Source organism: Sinocyclocheilus grahami, unplaced genomic scaffold (genome assembly GCF_001515645.1).
Source record: "Sinocyclocheilus grahami isolate Dianchi unplaced genomic scaffold, SAMN03320097.WGS_v1.1 scaffold118.1, whole genome shotgun sequence".
In the NCBI taxonomy this organism is placed as follows: domain Eukaryota; kingdom Metazoa; phylum Chordata; class Actinopteri; order Cypriniformes; family Cyprinidae; genus Sinocyclocheilus; species Sinocyclocheilus grahami.
The window spans coordinates 1,872,384-1,891,260 of NW_015505297.1; the positions used below are offsets into that span (position 1 = coordinate 1,872,384).

Sequence of the window (18,877 nt, forward strand, 5' to 3'; positions counted from 1 at the left end):
TTTACATAATACTAGGTTTGGATTTGATAATTTAATGCATATTATATGATTTCAGACTTCAAGCTTGTTGGTCGTCATGGCAGCGTGTGGAGGATGTAGGTTCTTTGTCCTCACTTTAAGAACTCTATGTGGAACATCAAGATCTGCATCACCCTGTGCTCTACCTTTAACTAAACACAGGACTTTGTCCACCTCTCCGGGAACTTACTCTGTAGACCCATTCCCCTCCGGGTCAAGGAATACTCCGGCTCAGGTGGGCAAACCAGAGCGAATTTCTCCATCCTCAGGAGGCATTCAGAGGAACCTCTCTGCTGTCGCCTTGCCCCTGCAGGGTCAGTTTCGACCCCTCTGCCGGTATGACCCTTTAGATTTGGGTGATGTGGATGAGAACACTAAGAAAGCACTGGCCTGTAAAAACCTGAGACGGTTCATCGTAGACCCTTCCCTCGCAAAAATCGTGACCGACCACCTCGCTGGAGACATTGATGATGGGAAAGCAGTTATATTTGAGTGTAACCCAGGTGTGTGTTCCCCAACTACTAATTAAATGCTGTCAGTATTTGTTAAGATATTAATGTGGGTTTTGACTCCGTACACAGGTCCTGGGGTGTTGACACGTGCTTTGCTGAACCGTGGGGCTCAAAGAGTAGTTGCCCTGGAAAGTGACACAAACTTCCTTCCTGAGCTGAAGGTAGATGTCCAAAACGATCTCAACTCATTCTGCTAACTCAGCTTTTATTTTCCTAATAAATAACCTAGAGGTGGCTGATATGCCAAAAATATCAGAGCATTTTTTTTTCTCCAGGCAGGATAAATTCCACAATCTAATAACTGTTAAGACTGTTTTATAAGTTAACGAGTGGTACAGTGAAACTTATTTCTCTATTATATTCTCTATTTCCCTGCTGAATGAATTAAATACATACAGATTTTTTTAAAGCTACAACAGTTATTCAGTACTTACCCTTAGGCCATCCAAGATGTAGATGAGGTTGTTTCTTCATCGGAACACATTTAGACAAATTTAGCATTAAACCACTTGCTCACCAGTGGATCCTGTCCAGTGAATGGGTGCCATCAGAATGAGAGTCCAAACAGCTGCAAAAAACATCACACCACTCCAGTCCATCAGTTAATGTCTTATGAAGTGAAAAGCTGCATATTTGTAAGAAACAAATCTGTCATTAAGAACTTATCTTCAAACTGTTGCTTCTGGCTAAAATTAGAGTCGACTGTCCATAATATTGCTTTCTCTGTTGAAAAAATCGTCTTATCTGAATCAGGAGAGAAATATGCACAGATTAAGTGCTGTTTACAAGCCACAACAGTTATAAACAAATATGTCAGTGAATGTTGATGTGAGAAAGGACAACAGGGTAGCATTATTATGGATTATGAACTGGTATTTTGACCAGAAGCGGTGGTTTAAAGTTAATACTGGCTTCAGTCTTAATGATGGATCTTTTTCTTACAAACACGCAGCATTTGATTTCGCAAGATATTAATTGGTGGACTTGAGATTACTTGTGGATTATTGTGATGTTTTTATCAGCTTTTTGGACTCTCATTCTGATGGCACCCATTCACTGCAGAGGATCCACTGGTGAGCAAGTGATGGAATGCTAATTTTCTCCAAATCTGTTACCATGAAGAAACAAACTCACCTACATCTTGTATGGTCTAAGGGTGAGTATTTTCAGCAGATTTTTATTTTTGGGTGAACTGTTCCTTTAAAACCTAATGCACTGGTCCAATGTACTGACACACATTCGATTTTCTCCCGACTCTTTACCTTTACTTGATTATTAAGGACATCAGTGTTAATGTAACCATGATAGATATATTAATTAAAAAACAGCACACCCCCAAAATAACCTTTGATCTTAAAGGGCCTGGAGCGCAAACTGGATGGGCAGCTGGATGTGGTTCATTGTGACTTCTTCAAACTGGATCCCATCGGTCACGGCAGCATGAAACCACCCGTCATGTACTCGGACAAACTCTTCTCTGACCTTGCCATCTCTGAGGTTCCTTGGTCAGCAGGTTAGTGCCCTAAACATTCAGATTAATGTGGAAGGGAAGAAAGAAGGACATGGGATAGCATAAATAACATAAGGATAAGTAAACTGTCCCTTTAAGAAGTAAATAAATATGTATTTTTTCCCTTTCTTTCCATTTCTGGATCAGATGTCCCAGTGAAGATTGTGGGGATCTTCTCACAAAGAAATGAGAAGAACATACTGTGGAAGCTGATTTACAACCTGTTTGAGCGCCACTCCATTTTCCACTATGGACGTGTGGAGTTGATAATGTTCATCAGCCAGAAAGAATACGCGGTGAGTTCACATGACTCCATGTGCGAGAAAGTTTTAACTATACAAGTAGCAGCAGTTGGAGCTTTCAAGCTGGAAGTATGAAGTATGTATGAATTATGCTTCTTTTCTCTTTTAGAAACTAGTGACCCGTCCAAGAGATTACAAGAACTACCAAGCTTTCAGTGTTCTCTGGCAGATGGCCTGTGATATTGAGTTACTGCATGAGGTAAGACTTTTATTATTATTTATGGATCATTATTACCTTTTTCCAGAAATAATTGATCAATTAATGATTAGTGTGTTTGTGCATGTACTATATTTGTGAATTTCTGCTTTGTCCTCATTACCAGGTGCCATTGTCATCCTTTCTAACTGTAACCAAGAAGACTGGAAGGCCCTCCTCAAAGAACACTGTAAGTATTGGCACACAAGTACTATCACTCTAGGATTCAGCATCTTATTCATATTCGTATTAGTGATTCAGGAGAAAAAAAGTATACGGAAAGTATTCAGACCCCCTTAAATTGTTCACTCTTTGTTATATTGCAGCCATTTGCTAAAATCATTTAAGTTCATTTTTTTTCCTCATTAATGTACAGGCCATCGGCTGTGGGGATGAAGACCACAACTCCCATGATTCCACACTCAGTCACAGCGTCATCAAACTATGCCTTTGCCTCTTTGTTTATTTTGAATACGCGCCCTCTAGCGGCGTTACATATTGTGCCTTTATTGAATAATAATAATCGATCTATGAGTCATTGGTCTGATTGAGCCAGACAGCTCATTTTCCCACTGAATAAAATCAGATTTATCTCTTGCTTACTTAATTGCAGGTTATGTTCGCTATCTAAAAATGAGCTGCGAAACTTTAGTCTGCTTTGTGTACTTTTAAAAGCATTGTTTAAAATGCTTAATGCTTAGGGAGTTTTGTTGTAATAAATGGTATGTAGGTATATACACACACACGCCAACCACCGTTCAAATGTAAGAATACTCACCAAGGCTGCATTTATTTGATTGAAAATACATTAAAAACAGAAAACGGTAATATTGTGAAATATTATTACAATTTAAAATAACTTTTACATTTTAATACATTTTAAAAGGTAACTGATTCCTGTGTTGCAAAGCTGAATTTTCAGCATCATTACTCCAGTCTACAGTGTCACATGACCCTTCAGAAATCATTCTAATATGCTGATTTGCTGCTCAAGAATCATTTCTGATTATTATCGATGTTGAAAACAGTTGTGCTTTTGTGGGAAACATTTTTTTCCATATTTTTCAGGATTCTTTGATGAATAGAAATAGATACTTGAAATATAAATATTTTGCAACATTATAAATGTCTGTCCTGTCACTACTTTTTTGTTTTTGTTTTTTTTGAGAATTTAAGTATTAAAGGGTAAGTTAACCCCAAGAAAATGAAAATTCTGTCATTAATTACTCACCCTCATGTCGTTCCAAACCTGTAAGACCTTTGTTCATATTCAGAACACAAATTAAGATATTTTTTATTAAATCTGACCCTGCATAGACAGCAAGGGAACTACCACGTTCAAGGCCCAGAAAGGTAGTAAGGACATCATTAAAATAGTCCATGTGACATCAATGGTTCAACTGTAATTTTATGAAGCTACGAGAATACTGTTTGTGTGAAAAGAAAACAAAAATAACGACTTTATTAAAAAATATCTTCTTTTCCGTGTCACGACATGCGCGTGGTGCTGCTGACGCTGGAGCTGGCGTTCTGATGTAGAACTCGGATGTGCTGCGGCTTGTTTGCAAGCAGAGGAAGAGGCACATGCATGTGTAGTGGTACTCTCCTGAATGTGTGTCGAAGACTGGCACGGAAGAGAAGAAATTGTTGAATAAAGTCGTTATTTTTGTTTTCTTTGCGCACAAACCGTATTCTCGTAGCTTCATAAAATTACAGTTGAACCACTGATGTCACATGGACTATTGTAACGATATCCTTACTACCTTTCTGGGCCTTGAACGTGGTAGTTCCCTTGCTGTCTATGCAGGGTCAGAAAGTTCTCATATTTTGTCAAAAATATCTTAATTTGTGTTCCGGAGATGAACGAAGGTCTTACGGGTTTGAAACGACATGAGGGTGAGTAATTAGTGACAGAATTTTCATTTACCCCTTTAATAATAATAATAATAAATCTTACTGACAAATTTTTTTTCAAATAAATGTTCTTTTGAATTTTCTATTCTTCAAAAAAACAAGATTTTTTTGATGAATAGAAAGTTCAAAATAACATTTATTTGAAATAATTTTTTGTAACATGTTTTTACTGTCATAATTTATCATAATTTATTTGATGTGTTGTTGCTAAATAAAAGTACTACAAAAACTTAGTATTTCCAAGTTTTTCATTTACACTTTTTTTTTTTTTTTACCTCCACAGTCATCCCAAAGTGAGAACCTTTGCTTGGTGCGAATAACTCCACGTGAGGACTTGTTTAACTCTCACCTGACTCCCTTAAACGGCAGCACTCTGGTTTTGATGATGAAACAATGCCTTGCCAAAAGGAAAAGCAGGTTGATAGAACAAATTAAGTAAGTTTATGAACTCTGACCTGTATTTTGATCCAAACTAGAATTTCTGAGTGAACAAACAGTTCTAAACTAATATAAGAGTATTCATACTCTTCATACTGTATTCATACTTTCCTTTTGTATTCGGTTTTCCAAAGCTCATGGAGTCCTGGCAGTGGATCAGAGCTCATCTCAAAGCTCAGCTTCCTTGACGACACAATGACAGGCGACGTTTACCCTGATGAGTTCAAGCATCTGTTTGAGCTAATGGAGCAGTCTGGAAACTTCACTCAGAGCTGGCTTTATGAGGAGACGCTGGAAACCACGAACACTGGTCACGCATAACACCGCCTTGAATGTATTGCCTACAGAGCTAATCATTGATGAAAAACAAAAGACATTGTTTTATTTGGAAGAAAAACACTGTATTGCTTAAAGAAACCCAAATCCTTAATGATGGCCGATATTTAGACAGATTGTCTATGAAGGACTTCACATTTTGATAAAGTTATATTTAGTAATAAAATGTGGCCGTTTTGGTTGTCTTTGACTGCTGGTTGGATACCTTTGGACAAGTCTGGAGATGTTTTTTGGTATCAAAAAAAGATATTGTTAAATTTTCAGAGAGGTATTGTTGTCATGCTGAAGCCAATAACCATTAAGTGTGTACTACAAGTACACCAAATATGAGCTTGATCTCTTGGATAGGAAGTAGGAAATATTACATTTGAACATAACAGAAATAAAACACAATTTGTAATTCTAGTGATTACATTACCAAACCCATTAATGATGTAAATGTTCGAAAGTATGTTTTGTTTGTTTGCTTTAAATATGTATTTAAATATATGAATTTTTAATAAATGACAGAATAAATGTAAGAAATGAATTGCTTGTTTTTGAAATAATGAAAATAGTCACCCATCTAGTATTATCTATCAGAATATTATGACGAACCAAACCTGTAGAAAGAAAGAAATGCAAATGATTTTGCTAACTTTTTTTACTCGCTATTTTTATATTACGAAATGTATATTATGTATTCACACACAATTGACTGTAATAATCTCATCCACAAGGTGGCATAGAGTACTTTATCCTCCTGAGACCCAGCTATGGAGTTTTTGCCTCTGTAGTGGACATTATATTTGAGTGAATTTCTCTTGAGACCTCACATGTCACAGTTGTAAGTCTGGATGTCCTGTACTGAGCACATTCAGGGCTTTCCACAGATACCAAATGATTGGGAATGTGAGGAATCATCCTTAAACAAAGTTAATTATAAAAAAAATCCTGAAACCTAAAAATTGATTGGTGATTTTTTTTTTTTTTAAATCCCATTGTTTTTGCCTTTTCATGTCTACTCTTGTCATTTAATTTTTTTAGAAAAACGGAGTCCTGGTGTCCTCTACAGAGGACATAGCATAACTTATGAATAAAATATAATTTTTCAAAAATGTTATTTTACCATTTTTTTCTTATGCTCTAAACAATGTAATGACATGAAAAAATACTAAATTCACAAAGCTTTTTATTTCAGGTTCTCAGGAGGATATAAACAATGATCCCCCTACAAAATTACATCGTAAAGGTTCATGAATATTAATTACGTTACGAGTGGGAACGGTTACCAAGCAACATCTGCATGACCTAATTAAAGGCCTTCCCTCTCATAGATATGTATAGTATAGATATACAGTAAATGTATACATATCTTTGATCCGATATGTTCCCGCTGACGTACACGGAAGAGTTGCGGGCGGAGCTGCGCAAAATCCTACTATGGCGAAGGTTTGGTTCTTGAATATTAAATATCTTATGGCTTTGGGTTCCTAAGCAACAGCTCCGTGACCCACGGCCTTCACCAGAAGTACCCGGATAGTGGCGGGAGGAGGAGCTGCGCAGGCAGCTGAGGTACCCGGATGAGTGACAGGAAGAGCTGCGCAGACGTGCAGCAGAGACACAAACACATCAGCCGACAGTCAAGAGCGCGGTTGCCTGTTCATCCGAATTCAAACCACCTGCCCTATCGATCGATTTGTAAGTGCAGCCTCTTATTTTGAATATGATATTCATGAAAGATAATATCCGCGTTTAAAAAGCAAAATGAAACATGCAGTTTGTTGAAATAATGGCTTGTGCACTTATGATGCTATGCATGTTTGCGCTTGAATTTTAATAACAGCTCTCTATCTGCACTACCCGCACTTCTGATAGCAGTTTAGACAAATGTGATGTAAGAAATTATGAAAGCGGCTCTCATAGAGCTTTAACCCTGCTTTTCTATATGAATGCGACTGATGTTTTGAATTTTGATGCACGTAGAATCGTGTGTGTATAGCTTATTATACAGTACACACTGTATTACATAATATCAACATCTGTTTATGCAGCTGCAGAATGGTCTGTGTTTAACTCTCTTAGTTTAAGCATACATGCTATGTTAAAAAAATAACATTTAAAAGTGAATGGGGACTTAAGTTGAAGAATTATTTCAAGTGGTCATGTGTCAAAACAGAATGATGAGTTTTGGCTGCTTTGTTTTGCTTCGTTGAGCCTGAGATATGCATGTTTTGTGTTAAATAACTTTCTTTTGTGCACTTATACAGGGAAATAGATCATGATTAGGCTAGGAAAGGAATGCCATCTCAATGTATTGACTCACCATAGAGGTCACAACTCCTCCCAAAGGTCACATTTTGAGTTTTGTTAGCCTGTGCTTTTCTTGTATTATCATTAATTATTATTACATAATAAGCAGTAATATATATAAAGTCACTTGGTCATTATCATAAAATAAACCATTTCAAGGTGATGCAACATTGTCCTGTACGCCATTTCAGGAATGTGCTTTATAATAACGACAGTAGTCTTATATTTAAAAAATAATAATAATAATAATAATTTTTCTTTTTAATTATCAGGAAAAAAAGGTAAAAAAGTTTCCTGTTTTATGTAATAAATAATTTAACATTTTATGGATTATGATGCCGACTTTGTGTTTGTCACGTAAATAGCCCTGATGGTAACATGACTTTTCAAAAGGTACTAAAATGTACCATTTAGGTAAGAATATGTAGACTCTAGGTAATAATAGGTACTACTTTTAAGGAACTAATATGTAAGGGTGCTCCGATCAGGATTTTTGGAGCCGATCACCGATCGTCAATCACAGGAAGCAGTATCTGCCGATACGATCACAGATACTGATCTTTTTGAAGCCTTCTTTTTATCATGTAGAGTTATTTATAGTGATGCTCCTCCGGTCACGATTTTTACAGACATTCATTCATGGCCTGAATTTCATTTTTGAGAATGGGGGGAATTCCCCTCTTAGGTGACTCTTGTGGGGGGGATTTTTTTTAATATGGGAATTTTTTAGACATTTTTTAAAATATATATAATTATCTCACCTAAATGTTTGATAATGCAGTGCATTTTTGTTTTTGAAATAGGGCAATTGTCGCACAATAGCTTACACACAGCACAAGCCTGATTTTGTGAGCTGTATGTGAGGCGGCCTTATGTGTGTGCTTTGAGTGTGCATGAGCGCACATCTCTTGAGTGCTGAATGGTTTAAACACTGGCGAGACTTAAAAAGAAATGCAAATGATAAACTTTGGTGATGATGCGACACTGCCTCGTTTGTGCAAGTGACAATTCCTGTGTCAACTGTGCAGCGTGCAGCTCACTTATAGTGCAGACACGATGTGGTGATTTGAAGCCATTTGCTCATTTTGAGAGGGAAAGAGAGAAAGTTTTCAAATTACTTTGTAAGTTCTTTAATAACGAATATGAGTTGTACCTTACCTTGAGCATTATAATTATTTAACTCTGTGCCGGACAGAGATTGAGACGGTGCCGCTGCATGTCATGCCAAACCTCTCACGGCAGGCACATCGTCAGCTTGAGATCGGCCTTATAGAGACCGCTGATCAGACTTCCCAAAGCGAATATCGGCTGATAGTGGTCGGTAGTCGATCAATCAAAGCACACCTACTAATATGCACTCTTTAGGGGTAAATAAGGTACCAAGGTGTACCTTTTTCAAAGGTACCGGCCCAGTGACAGTGACAGAACTACAATCCCATGAAGCATTGTGAAGGACATAATCAAAATAAAAATGATTTAGACTTAAAATGATTGATTTAAATATATACTGTACTGTATAATTTAATATGTATGAGCTTCAAGAGAGTGGGTGGGTGCTAAAGTGTTCTTTTGGCGTGATTTACTTGTGGTTCTCTGATTGGTGGATATTTCTCTGCAGAATCATGGTTAATGTAGTTTTCACCAAGTAAAATGCTGTTAAAAAATAAATAAGTTGAAAATAATGCAGACTGACAGCTTCAACAAAAGCAAATGCCATCGATTAGCTCACAATAGGTCTGTCTTTAAATTATCGTTCAAAATCCATTCCCTTATGGAGAAAATGAATGGTATTTTTAATTCCGGAGCATGACTGCTGCACTCTATTGCCATGGCCAACCAATTGGAATCAGTTATTCCATAGAGTTAAACTATATTTTAGGGATGCACCGATACCGATACTGGTATCAGTATCGGGCCCGATACTGAGCTCCTGTACTCGTTAAAATGCCCTGATACCAAACGCCGATACCACACAGCATGTGATAAGTGCCATATTCAGACAAAGAAACACAGACAACAGAACAACAGACAGCAGTATGGAGTTATTAGAGATTAAGGATGTCTAAGAAGTATATGTATGCAATGAATATAATGTTAAACATTCAGTATTAACTGTATAGCTGATGTGCGTGAGCTGATAAGCAAATCACACTGAGTGGATTGAGTGCGCCGCGGCGCAGATGCGCGAGCTAGTCGAGTGAATATATCTTTCTCACAGACATCACTGGAAAGTTTGTAGTTACTATTACTATACAAGTTACTTAATGCAATGAATATAATGTTAAACATTCAGTATTAACTGTATAGCTGATGTGCGCGAGCTGATAAGCAAATCACACTGAGTGGATTGAGTGCGCCGCGGCACAGATGCGCGAGCTAGTCGAGTGAATATATCTTTCTCACAGACATCACTGGAAAGTTTGTAGTTACTATTACTATACAAGTTACTTAACGGTAGGGAGAGAGAGAGAGAGAGAGAGAGAGAGAGAGCGCACATCTGTTGTGTGATCTTTGATGTTCACTCACTTAGCACACGCATCATTGTATTAAAAATAAATCGTAAAAATAAGACCATTTCTAGGGGCATTCACTATAAACATAATTTATTTTCAACCTAAAGGCTTGTTCACACCGGGACAAATATCGCGTGTGATTATCGCGGACGTTTAACGCCTCGTGACTAAACAAAGGATGCCAATGTGAGTGTGCACACCGACGCACAAAACGCGAGGCGTAAAAGCGTAATTTTTTAAAAAACGCCTCGGGCTCGGTTTTTTTTCGTTTTGATGCGCCGCGTTAAAAACTGGCCGACCAATGAGATTGGTGCTTTTGTTCACGTGCCTGGAGCTGCTGAAGTTACAGTAAAACACGATTTGGTGGCGCTCAAGCACAAAACGGTCTTGCCGAGCACATATTGATACCTAATGACAAAGAGGAAGTAAGTAGACCAAGAAGTTGCAGAGCTGTGGAGAATGTAGAGTTGCTGGTCTCATTGGTGTCTGAACACAAAGGGCATTATGACAAACGCGACAGCGACTACAAAAATCTCGATAAGAGGGAGTTGTTATGGAGAGGCATTGCAGATCAGATAGGATTCGATGTGTACTGGGGTATTTCTGTTTTTCATTAAGCGCCATCTAATGTCAGGGAGTGAATTTGCACATTCACTCGGCTCATCGCCTGCGAAAATCGCTTGGGTATGAACACAAAAGACGCGTCGAAAAACGTCGGCGATAAGCGCGCAATACGTGCACGCGTCGCGTGTGTTTTGCTTGCTTGAGTGTTTCTGCATTATATGAGTGGCTTTGGAATATAAATCGCAGCACGTTTCAAAAAAAAAAAAAAACGTGACTTCTATTTCTGAAAATATCACAGATTTATAACGAGTGGTTCCCTACATTATTACAGCAAAGCGCGTGATTACAGTACTAAGCCGCTGCAATGGAGCAGCTCTAATGCTATTAAATTAAAGATGATGTACCACAGAGCAAAAAGTGAACAGAGAAAGTAACAAATATATTTGAAAATAACCGAAGGATATACAGTCAAACCAAAAATTATTCAGATATAATTTTTTATATTTTTTTAGTGGGTGCAGGACACTATAGTTAATTTATGTAAGTGAGGATAGCAAAATAAAGTAAAGTGTGACAAATTATACCCAAAATTCTTCATACAGTGGACTACCAGTAAAACTGATACAAATTTGGGGAAATTATTCCAAATTATTAACCAAAAATTATTCAGACCGAGTCTGAAAAAATTAAAGTTGAGGTTTGCATGAACCTGGATGAAGCATGCCCAGGAGAATACAGGCTGTCATTGAGGCTAAGGGTTGTCCGACTAAGTATTGATAGTTGTGTAAATACTGTCATACTAACAGCTGTCTGAATTATTTTTGGTTGATTGTAATCCATTACATACCTTTCTATCAAAGAATTATCTAACATTATCAAACGGAATTTGTTCTGACACAGTTTAACTATGAGTTCTTGTCATATTTTATTACCATTTTCTAAACAATAGTGAATAAACTGTGATAAATTTTGGTTTGACTGTATCTATTTGATAAATGAAGTTAACCAACTGACATTATACATACTCTTTTGGTTTCTGTACCCAATATTTAAAAAATTTGACAAATGCAATAAAAATATCAGTATCGGTACTCGGTATCGGCAAGTACCAAAAATAAAACTATCGTATCGGGCGAGTACTGGAAAAAGTGATATCGGTGCACCCCTACTATATTTCATTTAAGTATATTTAAATCTAAAACATTTAGGAAGAAGTTTCAGTATTTCTTCTGGATAAAGTTCAGTTTTAAGTCAGAATAGAGGATTGATGTTACTTTCACAGATGGTTTTGAAGAACGCTGTGTGCGTGTGGGACACATTTATGTCTAGCTACTCCAGTCATGCTTGTTTTTCAGGATGAATAAACCTATTTCTCTTCTCTCTCTCTCATTCACCCCTCAGGCTTTAATGTTGTTAAAGGAGCTAATGAGAGAGTGCAGCTGTCTTTGATTATTAATGAGTTCCCTCTTAAAAGAAAGCGGATGAACAAACATGGCAGCTCTCATACCCAAATTTCTCCTTGCCATAATGTGACTGACCTCATGTTATTCTGGCTGTGCCCTTTAAAGTGTTTTTTTTACATTTGGTTTTTGAAATGACATTTTAAATCGGTCACGAGGCCCAGACAGTGGCTATTTATTATCACTTCTAGTCACTAAGAATTGATAGAAAACCCACATGTGTGAAGCAGTAGCGAGTGGGTTACCTGGCCCTTCTTGTTGATGTGGTCTGGATGTGTGTAGGTGGTCACCCCACAGGCATAGATCCAATGGTCCCCGGCTCACTGAGTCACTATGTTGTCAGAAAAGCGAATGAACGCCTGTGGTCCGCCGTGAGTCAGTCCACACTTCTAGAACCATCTAGAATCTATCTATTGTATATATGCAAGGCAAATTTAATTATTAAGGCTGTGGTACATTTTATACACAATGGAAAATGAAAGTGCTTTACATAAAAAGGTTTTTAAAATAATCATAAAATATGCAAAAGAAGTGAAAATACTACACAAAATTTTTTTTTTATTATTAAAAACAAATAACAAATATAAATAATAAATGTATGCTAATACAATGGTACTGTGTTTATGGTTTTTAGTCCGTGTCTATTAACTTTTAAGTCATCTTTATTTGAGATAGTGTACTCCTAAAAAGGGACTAAAATTATTGACTCATATTGCATTTGTTACATTACATTAGTTTGAGGCCAGCTCATAACATTCACTTTATTTTCTCTTTGATTTATGTAGAAAGGAAAAGATTGTTAAAAGTGGAAAGAAAACAGAAATTGAAATTATTTCGGAATTGAAATTTACTTAAATGTATTTATCAGCCAATTCCATATATCTTAAAATCTTTAATTATTACCTCTAAGAATTAGCCAGTGATGTTTTAGTATTTTTTACATATAGCCTACTGTGTAAAAAAAAAGAAAAGAAAGAAGTTGTGAATAAATGTACTAGCAAGTGAAAATAGTTTCAAAGGAAATTCTATACCAATTTTTTCAGTAGTATTTATTTAATTTTAACTTTAGATTTAGTAGTTTTATTCTTTTTTTGTACATATTTCTATTTATCTTTAATTTATATTTACTTCGGTTTTTAAAGGTAAATTTTTTACACCTAGTATTTTCCAGCTTTCAATTAAAATAAATTATATTTTATAGTTTTAGTTTACAATAACACTGGATTCAGCTCAGTTTGTTCACTTAATGCACACTGAACTGCCCTAAGCGTTATCATCATATGCAGTGACCTATAAGCAAGCATCGTAGTGTTCATTCATTCATTCCGCAGCTCCAGAATCCCCCTGAGCAGGTGAAAAACAAACAGCCAGTCTGCTTTAAGATCTGTAAGATGCTGTATGTTATTGCATAAGTTCTGTCATGAGACGGTGTGTTAATAAGCATGGTGCTCTTTCTTCTATAACAACCCAATGGGGACTATTATGGAAAATCTCCATGGTGTGTGAATTCACTATTCAGAGGAACCAAACAGTCAGTGATAGAGAGAGCATATAGTCTTCAGAGCATTTCCTAGTTCAGTTTATTTACGGGAGACTAAAGGGACACAGGACTGCAGGTTGGTGCTGAAATATGTGTGTTGATGAATTCATCTAATATTTATTCTTTAGACCATGGTATGCAATTTTACACTATTTTCTGTTGTCTTTCTGTTTCTGTTTAGTTGTTGTTTCTGTTCTTTTTAGTCACAACCCAAATGTTAACCTTTTGTTTTTATAGGTTATGCATATTTGTATGAAAAAGGCTGAATCCATTCAAACTATTTTCAGTGAATAAAGATTCATTTCAGTGGTTCATTTGTTTCATCACTCAGAAATGTTTACAGAAGTCTCTGCATTTTCTATATGTTAACATTAATAAGATAATATTGCTGCTGCTTATAAGTGTAAGGTCCACGCACTTAGCCCAAGGAAGGTATCCAGTGGTGGCCGAAGGTTTCTTGCGTGTTCGGTCTTTTCAGCACGCAAAGTTTTTCAATTTAAGTTCAATTGTAATCTGACTCCATTTTATTATGACCTCGAATTTAGGTTGGAAGGCAAATTGGTTGTTTGTCTGCCTCTAATTAGTATTATTCTGACATTTGATTATTCTAGTTAACTCTTTACTTTATATTTACTCGTTCATTAGGAATCGATGTCGCTCAGGGTGTATCACGCCGGCCGATGTACGTGTACCCCACGATCACAAACTCTCCAGTCTGATCATTAGTCAGCGGTTATGGCTAACTATTTAATAGACCGCCTCATGCCCCTACAGTCACCTATGTAACAATTTAGTTAAAGCTCAAACTAAATCAGAGGTTATGGCTAGCACTATGAAATATGCTAATACTTCCATTGTGTTTTATCTAGCCCCGTATAGTTAGTCTAACTATATAACAACTTGAATAAAGCTTAGACAATAATCAGAGGTCATGGCTAGCACTATGAAATATGCTTATACTTCAGTAATGTTTTTACCTAGCCCCCTATAGTTATTCTAACCACATAACAACTTGAATAAAGCTGAGACAATAACCAGACTTAGTTAAAGCTCAAACTAAATCAGAGGTTATGGCTAGCACTGTGAAATATGCTAATACTTCCATTGTGTTTTATCTAGCCCCCTATAGTTAGTCTTAACTATATAACAACTTGAATAAAGCTTAGACAATAATCAGAGGTCATGGCTAGCACTATGAAATATGCTTATACTTCAGTAATGTTTTTACCTAGCCCCCTATAGTTATTCTAACCACATAACAACTTGAATAAAGCTGAGACAATAACCAGAGGTTATGGCTAGTACTATGAAATATGCCCGAACCATGCTAGTACTCCAGCAGTATTTTGTCTAGCCCACCCATAGTTAAAGCAACTGCATAACAACTTAACTAAAGTCAAGCAGTTAGTCAGAAATCTATAATCTCACCTGATGTGCCCCATGCTCCATCTAACCTGAGATTCAGTATGTACTAACCCTGGACACAGATTTGCAGTAACATATGCCTTCACTTAATCTACTTAAGAAAATAACTTCAGAGTAGGTCAGAATAAAATCAAATGTAACAATTTATTATCAGTCAGGTAAATATGTATTATGCCAATTACATAGCCAATTCAAAGATATCAAATCAATACAAAACATCCAATTCTCAAAGATGAATCTAAGAGTAAGATGAATATCTGACGTTTAGAAAAATACATAGTATGAAGTGTGTGGACACCCTTCATACTATGGGCTCATTCTAGCTGCAGAATCTCCCCGACCCTTTTGCTGCAATACTTCAAATACAAAACCAAGATAAAACATCCCCCAAATGGAGGCATGTACAAACAATTGGAATTTGCATTGGTAGTTTACACCTCAATGGGAACAGAAGGTAATTTACATGGACGACCCTGGTAGAGGGCACTGCCATTACAGTAAGCAAAATATCCCTTAACTCTTAGGATCTGTATTATCTTTTAGTCTACTTTTGTAAGATTGTAAGATTGAGACCACTCACCCTGAGACTATTCAAATGATACCAAACATGACTAAATATTATTTGTATTCATGTAGAACATTAGAACATTAACCATTCTGAGTGAACCAAGTGGAGGGAGGATGGGTAAAGGGAAGGAAGGGGATGAGAAGGAACTGATGCATATGTGAGAGAGGCGTTTCCTGCACCTCCACTCTGTGGGGTGTCTCAGAGATGCCCGTGTATGTTTGTATTGTCTGTTTCTCAGGAGATCAAAGTATCTGAGTTTCTTTCATCCTTACATAAGTATTGTTATATTGGTAAATGAACCATTTAAAATCATTCTTCCTTTTATATAGATAAAAATCCTTGATTATTTATTTCTACTATTACAGTATTTCACTTCTTATTGCATTAAACATTTTAAATGTAATGTAACCTTGGTCACAGTACAGTGGTAGTTCTTTTAAAGTGAATATTTGGGGGGAAAAATAATATTATGAACATTTTATAAATAGAATTTAAAAAAATGTATATATATATTTATGGTATTTATTAAAACCAGTTTTCTAAATTCCTTTTTGAAATATTATCTCTAATGGTATCGTGTGAAATTATACCAAAGCTGTAGAGATGAACAAAAACATTAGCAAAAACCTATTTTGCATTTGGCCTCTGATTAATACAGCTATAAACAAATGCAAGACAAATGGACAAATCTCAAGTGTTTTGATTCATGCACTGCATTCAGCCAACCCGAAGTGGAATTATGGGTAAACTATGAGTCAGTTCTCTTATACTTTCCATGATGGCTCACGGCCATTAAAGTGTCCCTCTGATCTGCTCTCCAGCGGCCGGGCGGGAGCGCCGTTGAGTGGCTGAGAGGCCTGCAGGGGTTCGAGTGGATCTTCATGCTCTCTGTCAGCGGGACCTCATGGACGACGGACAGTGGCAGAGCGACGGCCCAGTGAGGCGGGGAGGAGTAACCGACCCTGACCTCCTAAATGACTCTGACTTCAGCCGCAGCCCAGACGAAAACCAGGACCGACTGGTGGAGGAAGCGGAGGAGGTCGAACAGGGGCCCCGTGGTGGACAGAGGCCCCTCCGACAGGATAATACTAATAACAACGGTGATGACGAAGATTATGATAGCTCCAAGGTAGAGGAAGAGGAAGACGAGGAGGAGGAAGAGGTGGATAGTAACAGTGGCGCATACTCTCCAGAGCTGGATGGACACATCCGAGACTCACCAACACCCAGCCCCAGTCCCACAGGTAACAGACAACTTACAGACCACAGTTTGAAAAACAACCTGAAGCGCAGCATAGATGTAGCCTTCATTGCCCATATCCCATAATCCTCTGTGTGTGTGTGGTTTAGTGGTTGGTTGAAACCCATCAGTTCAGTATCATTTCGTATAGTGTCACATGATCTTTCAAAATTTTCTAAAAACTAGCCTAATTCTCAGAATCGTTACAAGATATTCTGAGAATTAGGCTAGTAATAAATCAATGAGATATTCTTGAGTACACCTATATAGTCCATAAATACATAACAAAATAATGCTTAGTGGCTTTATATGCCAATCAAGAGGATTTTTTTCTGTCAAAGTTAACAGTGCTGTGCTAGAATGAATCAGGTGTATGCTAATAATATATAATCTGATTCATTCTATAGCTTGCTACACTCAGGGAGCACTTGCATACAAAAATAAAAATGATTAATATTGAATATTCCTTGGACATTGAATGGGCACAGCCCAGTCCAAACGGTGTCATCCTGAATGACACGGACAGATTTATGTTATTCACTTGATCAGGCTGAGGGTGGAGAAACGTTTCTATTGTCTGCGAGGATTCAGATACCCTGAGTAATAGTGCTAGACTTTTGTTTCGGTTTCTGCTGTTGAACGAGTGACTGCGTCCCATTGTTGTCGCGCAACTTTTAGACAGGTTTGAGTGGCATGAATAATAAGGGCCAACCTCTAGAGCGGGATATATCTGTGTTGATGTACAAACACTGGGTGTAACCTCTCAATTCAATTTTTGGAGCATTTAGACATCTAGATGTGTCTTGGATAACCAAATCAGGGTTATTACCGTTATGTAAGATTATTAAAAACAGTTTTGTTAATTGAAATAAACTGAAATGTGATCCTGGACCACAAAACCAGTATTAAGTCGCTGGGGTATATTTGTAGCAATAGCCAAAAAAAATTGTATGGGTCAAAATTATTGATTTTTCTTTTATGCCAAAAATCATTAGGATATTAAGTAAAGATCATGTTCCATGAAGATATTTTGTAAATTTCCTACTGTAAATATATTAAAACTTAATTTTTGATTAGTAATATGCATTGCTAAGAACTTCATTTGGACAACATTATAGGCGATTTTCTCAGTATTTAGATTTTTTTGCACCCTCAGATTCCAGATTCTCAAATAGTTGTATCTCGGCCAAATAGTGTCCTATCCTAACAAACCATACATCAGTGGAAAGCTTATTTATTCAGCTTTCAGATAATGTATAAATCTCAATTTCGAAAAATTTACCCTTATGACTGGTTTTGTGGTCCAGGGTCACAAATATGATCAAATATAAGTATTAGATGGATAAGCTAAACGAAAATTAGAAATGTTCCCTTGGCAACTAAATGAAATCAGTTGAAGCAAGCAATTAAATAGTAAATAAATAAATGGAAAATAAGTAGAATAAAATTGAAATAAAACTAAAACTGAAAAAAAAAATAATAATAATTAAACAAAAATACAAAAAATTAACCTAAAATTAAGATGAAAACTGAAAATATAAAAAAGATTTTCAAAATATTAAAAACTAAAAGTGTATAAACTATACTAAAATAACACCGAACCACATAAATGTAAGTCTATTGGTAATAATTATGCTAAAATACCAAACAGTTAGGGTTACTCTAGCACATTTTAAGTATTGTTATATTGGTAAATGAACCATTTAAAATCATTCTTCCTTTTATATAGATAAAAATCCTTGATTATTTATTTCTACTATTACAGTATTTCACTTCTTATTGCATTAAACATTTTAAATGTAATGTAACCTTGGTCACAGTACAGTGGTAGTTCTTTTAAAGTGAATATTTGGGGGGAAAAATAATATTATGAACATTTTATAAATAGAATTTAAAAAAATTTATATATATATTTATGGTATTTATTAAAACCAGTTTTCTAAATTCCTTTTTGAAATATTATCTCTAATGGTATCGTGTGAAATTATACCAAAGCTGTAGAGATTAACAAAAACATTAGCAAAAACCTATTTTGCATTTGGCCTCTGA

General features: G+C 36.3%; 1 protein-coding gene across 1 annotated transcript; it reads left to right on the forward strand.

Moving 5' to 3' along the window:
- The first annotated feature begins 51 nt into the window (after positions 1 to 51).
- On the forward strand, positions 52 to 5,738 carry LOC107589626 (dimethyladenosine transferase 2, mitochondrial). The gene is made up of 8 exons (XM_016278124.1): positions 52 to 521; positions 600 to 691; positions 1,890 to 2,043; positions 2,188 to 2,336; positions 2,452 to 2,541; positions 2,666 to 2,728; positions 4,736 to 4,887; positions 5,025 to 5,738. The coding sequence occupies exons 1-8, from the start codon at positions 77 to 79 to the stop codon at positions 5,209 to 5,211; spliced, it is 1,332 nt and encodes a 443-aa protein (XP_016133610.1). The 5' UTR covers positions 52 to 76; the 3' UTR covers positions 5,212 to 5,738.
- The last annotated feature ends 13,139 nt before the right edge of the window (positions 5,739 to 18,877 follow it).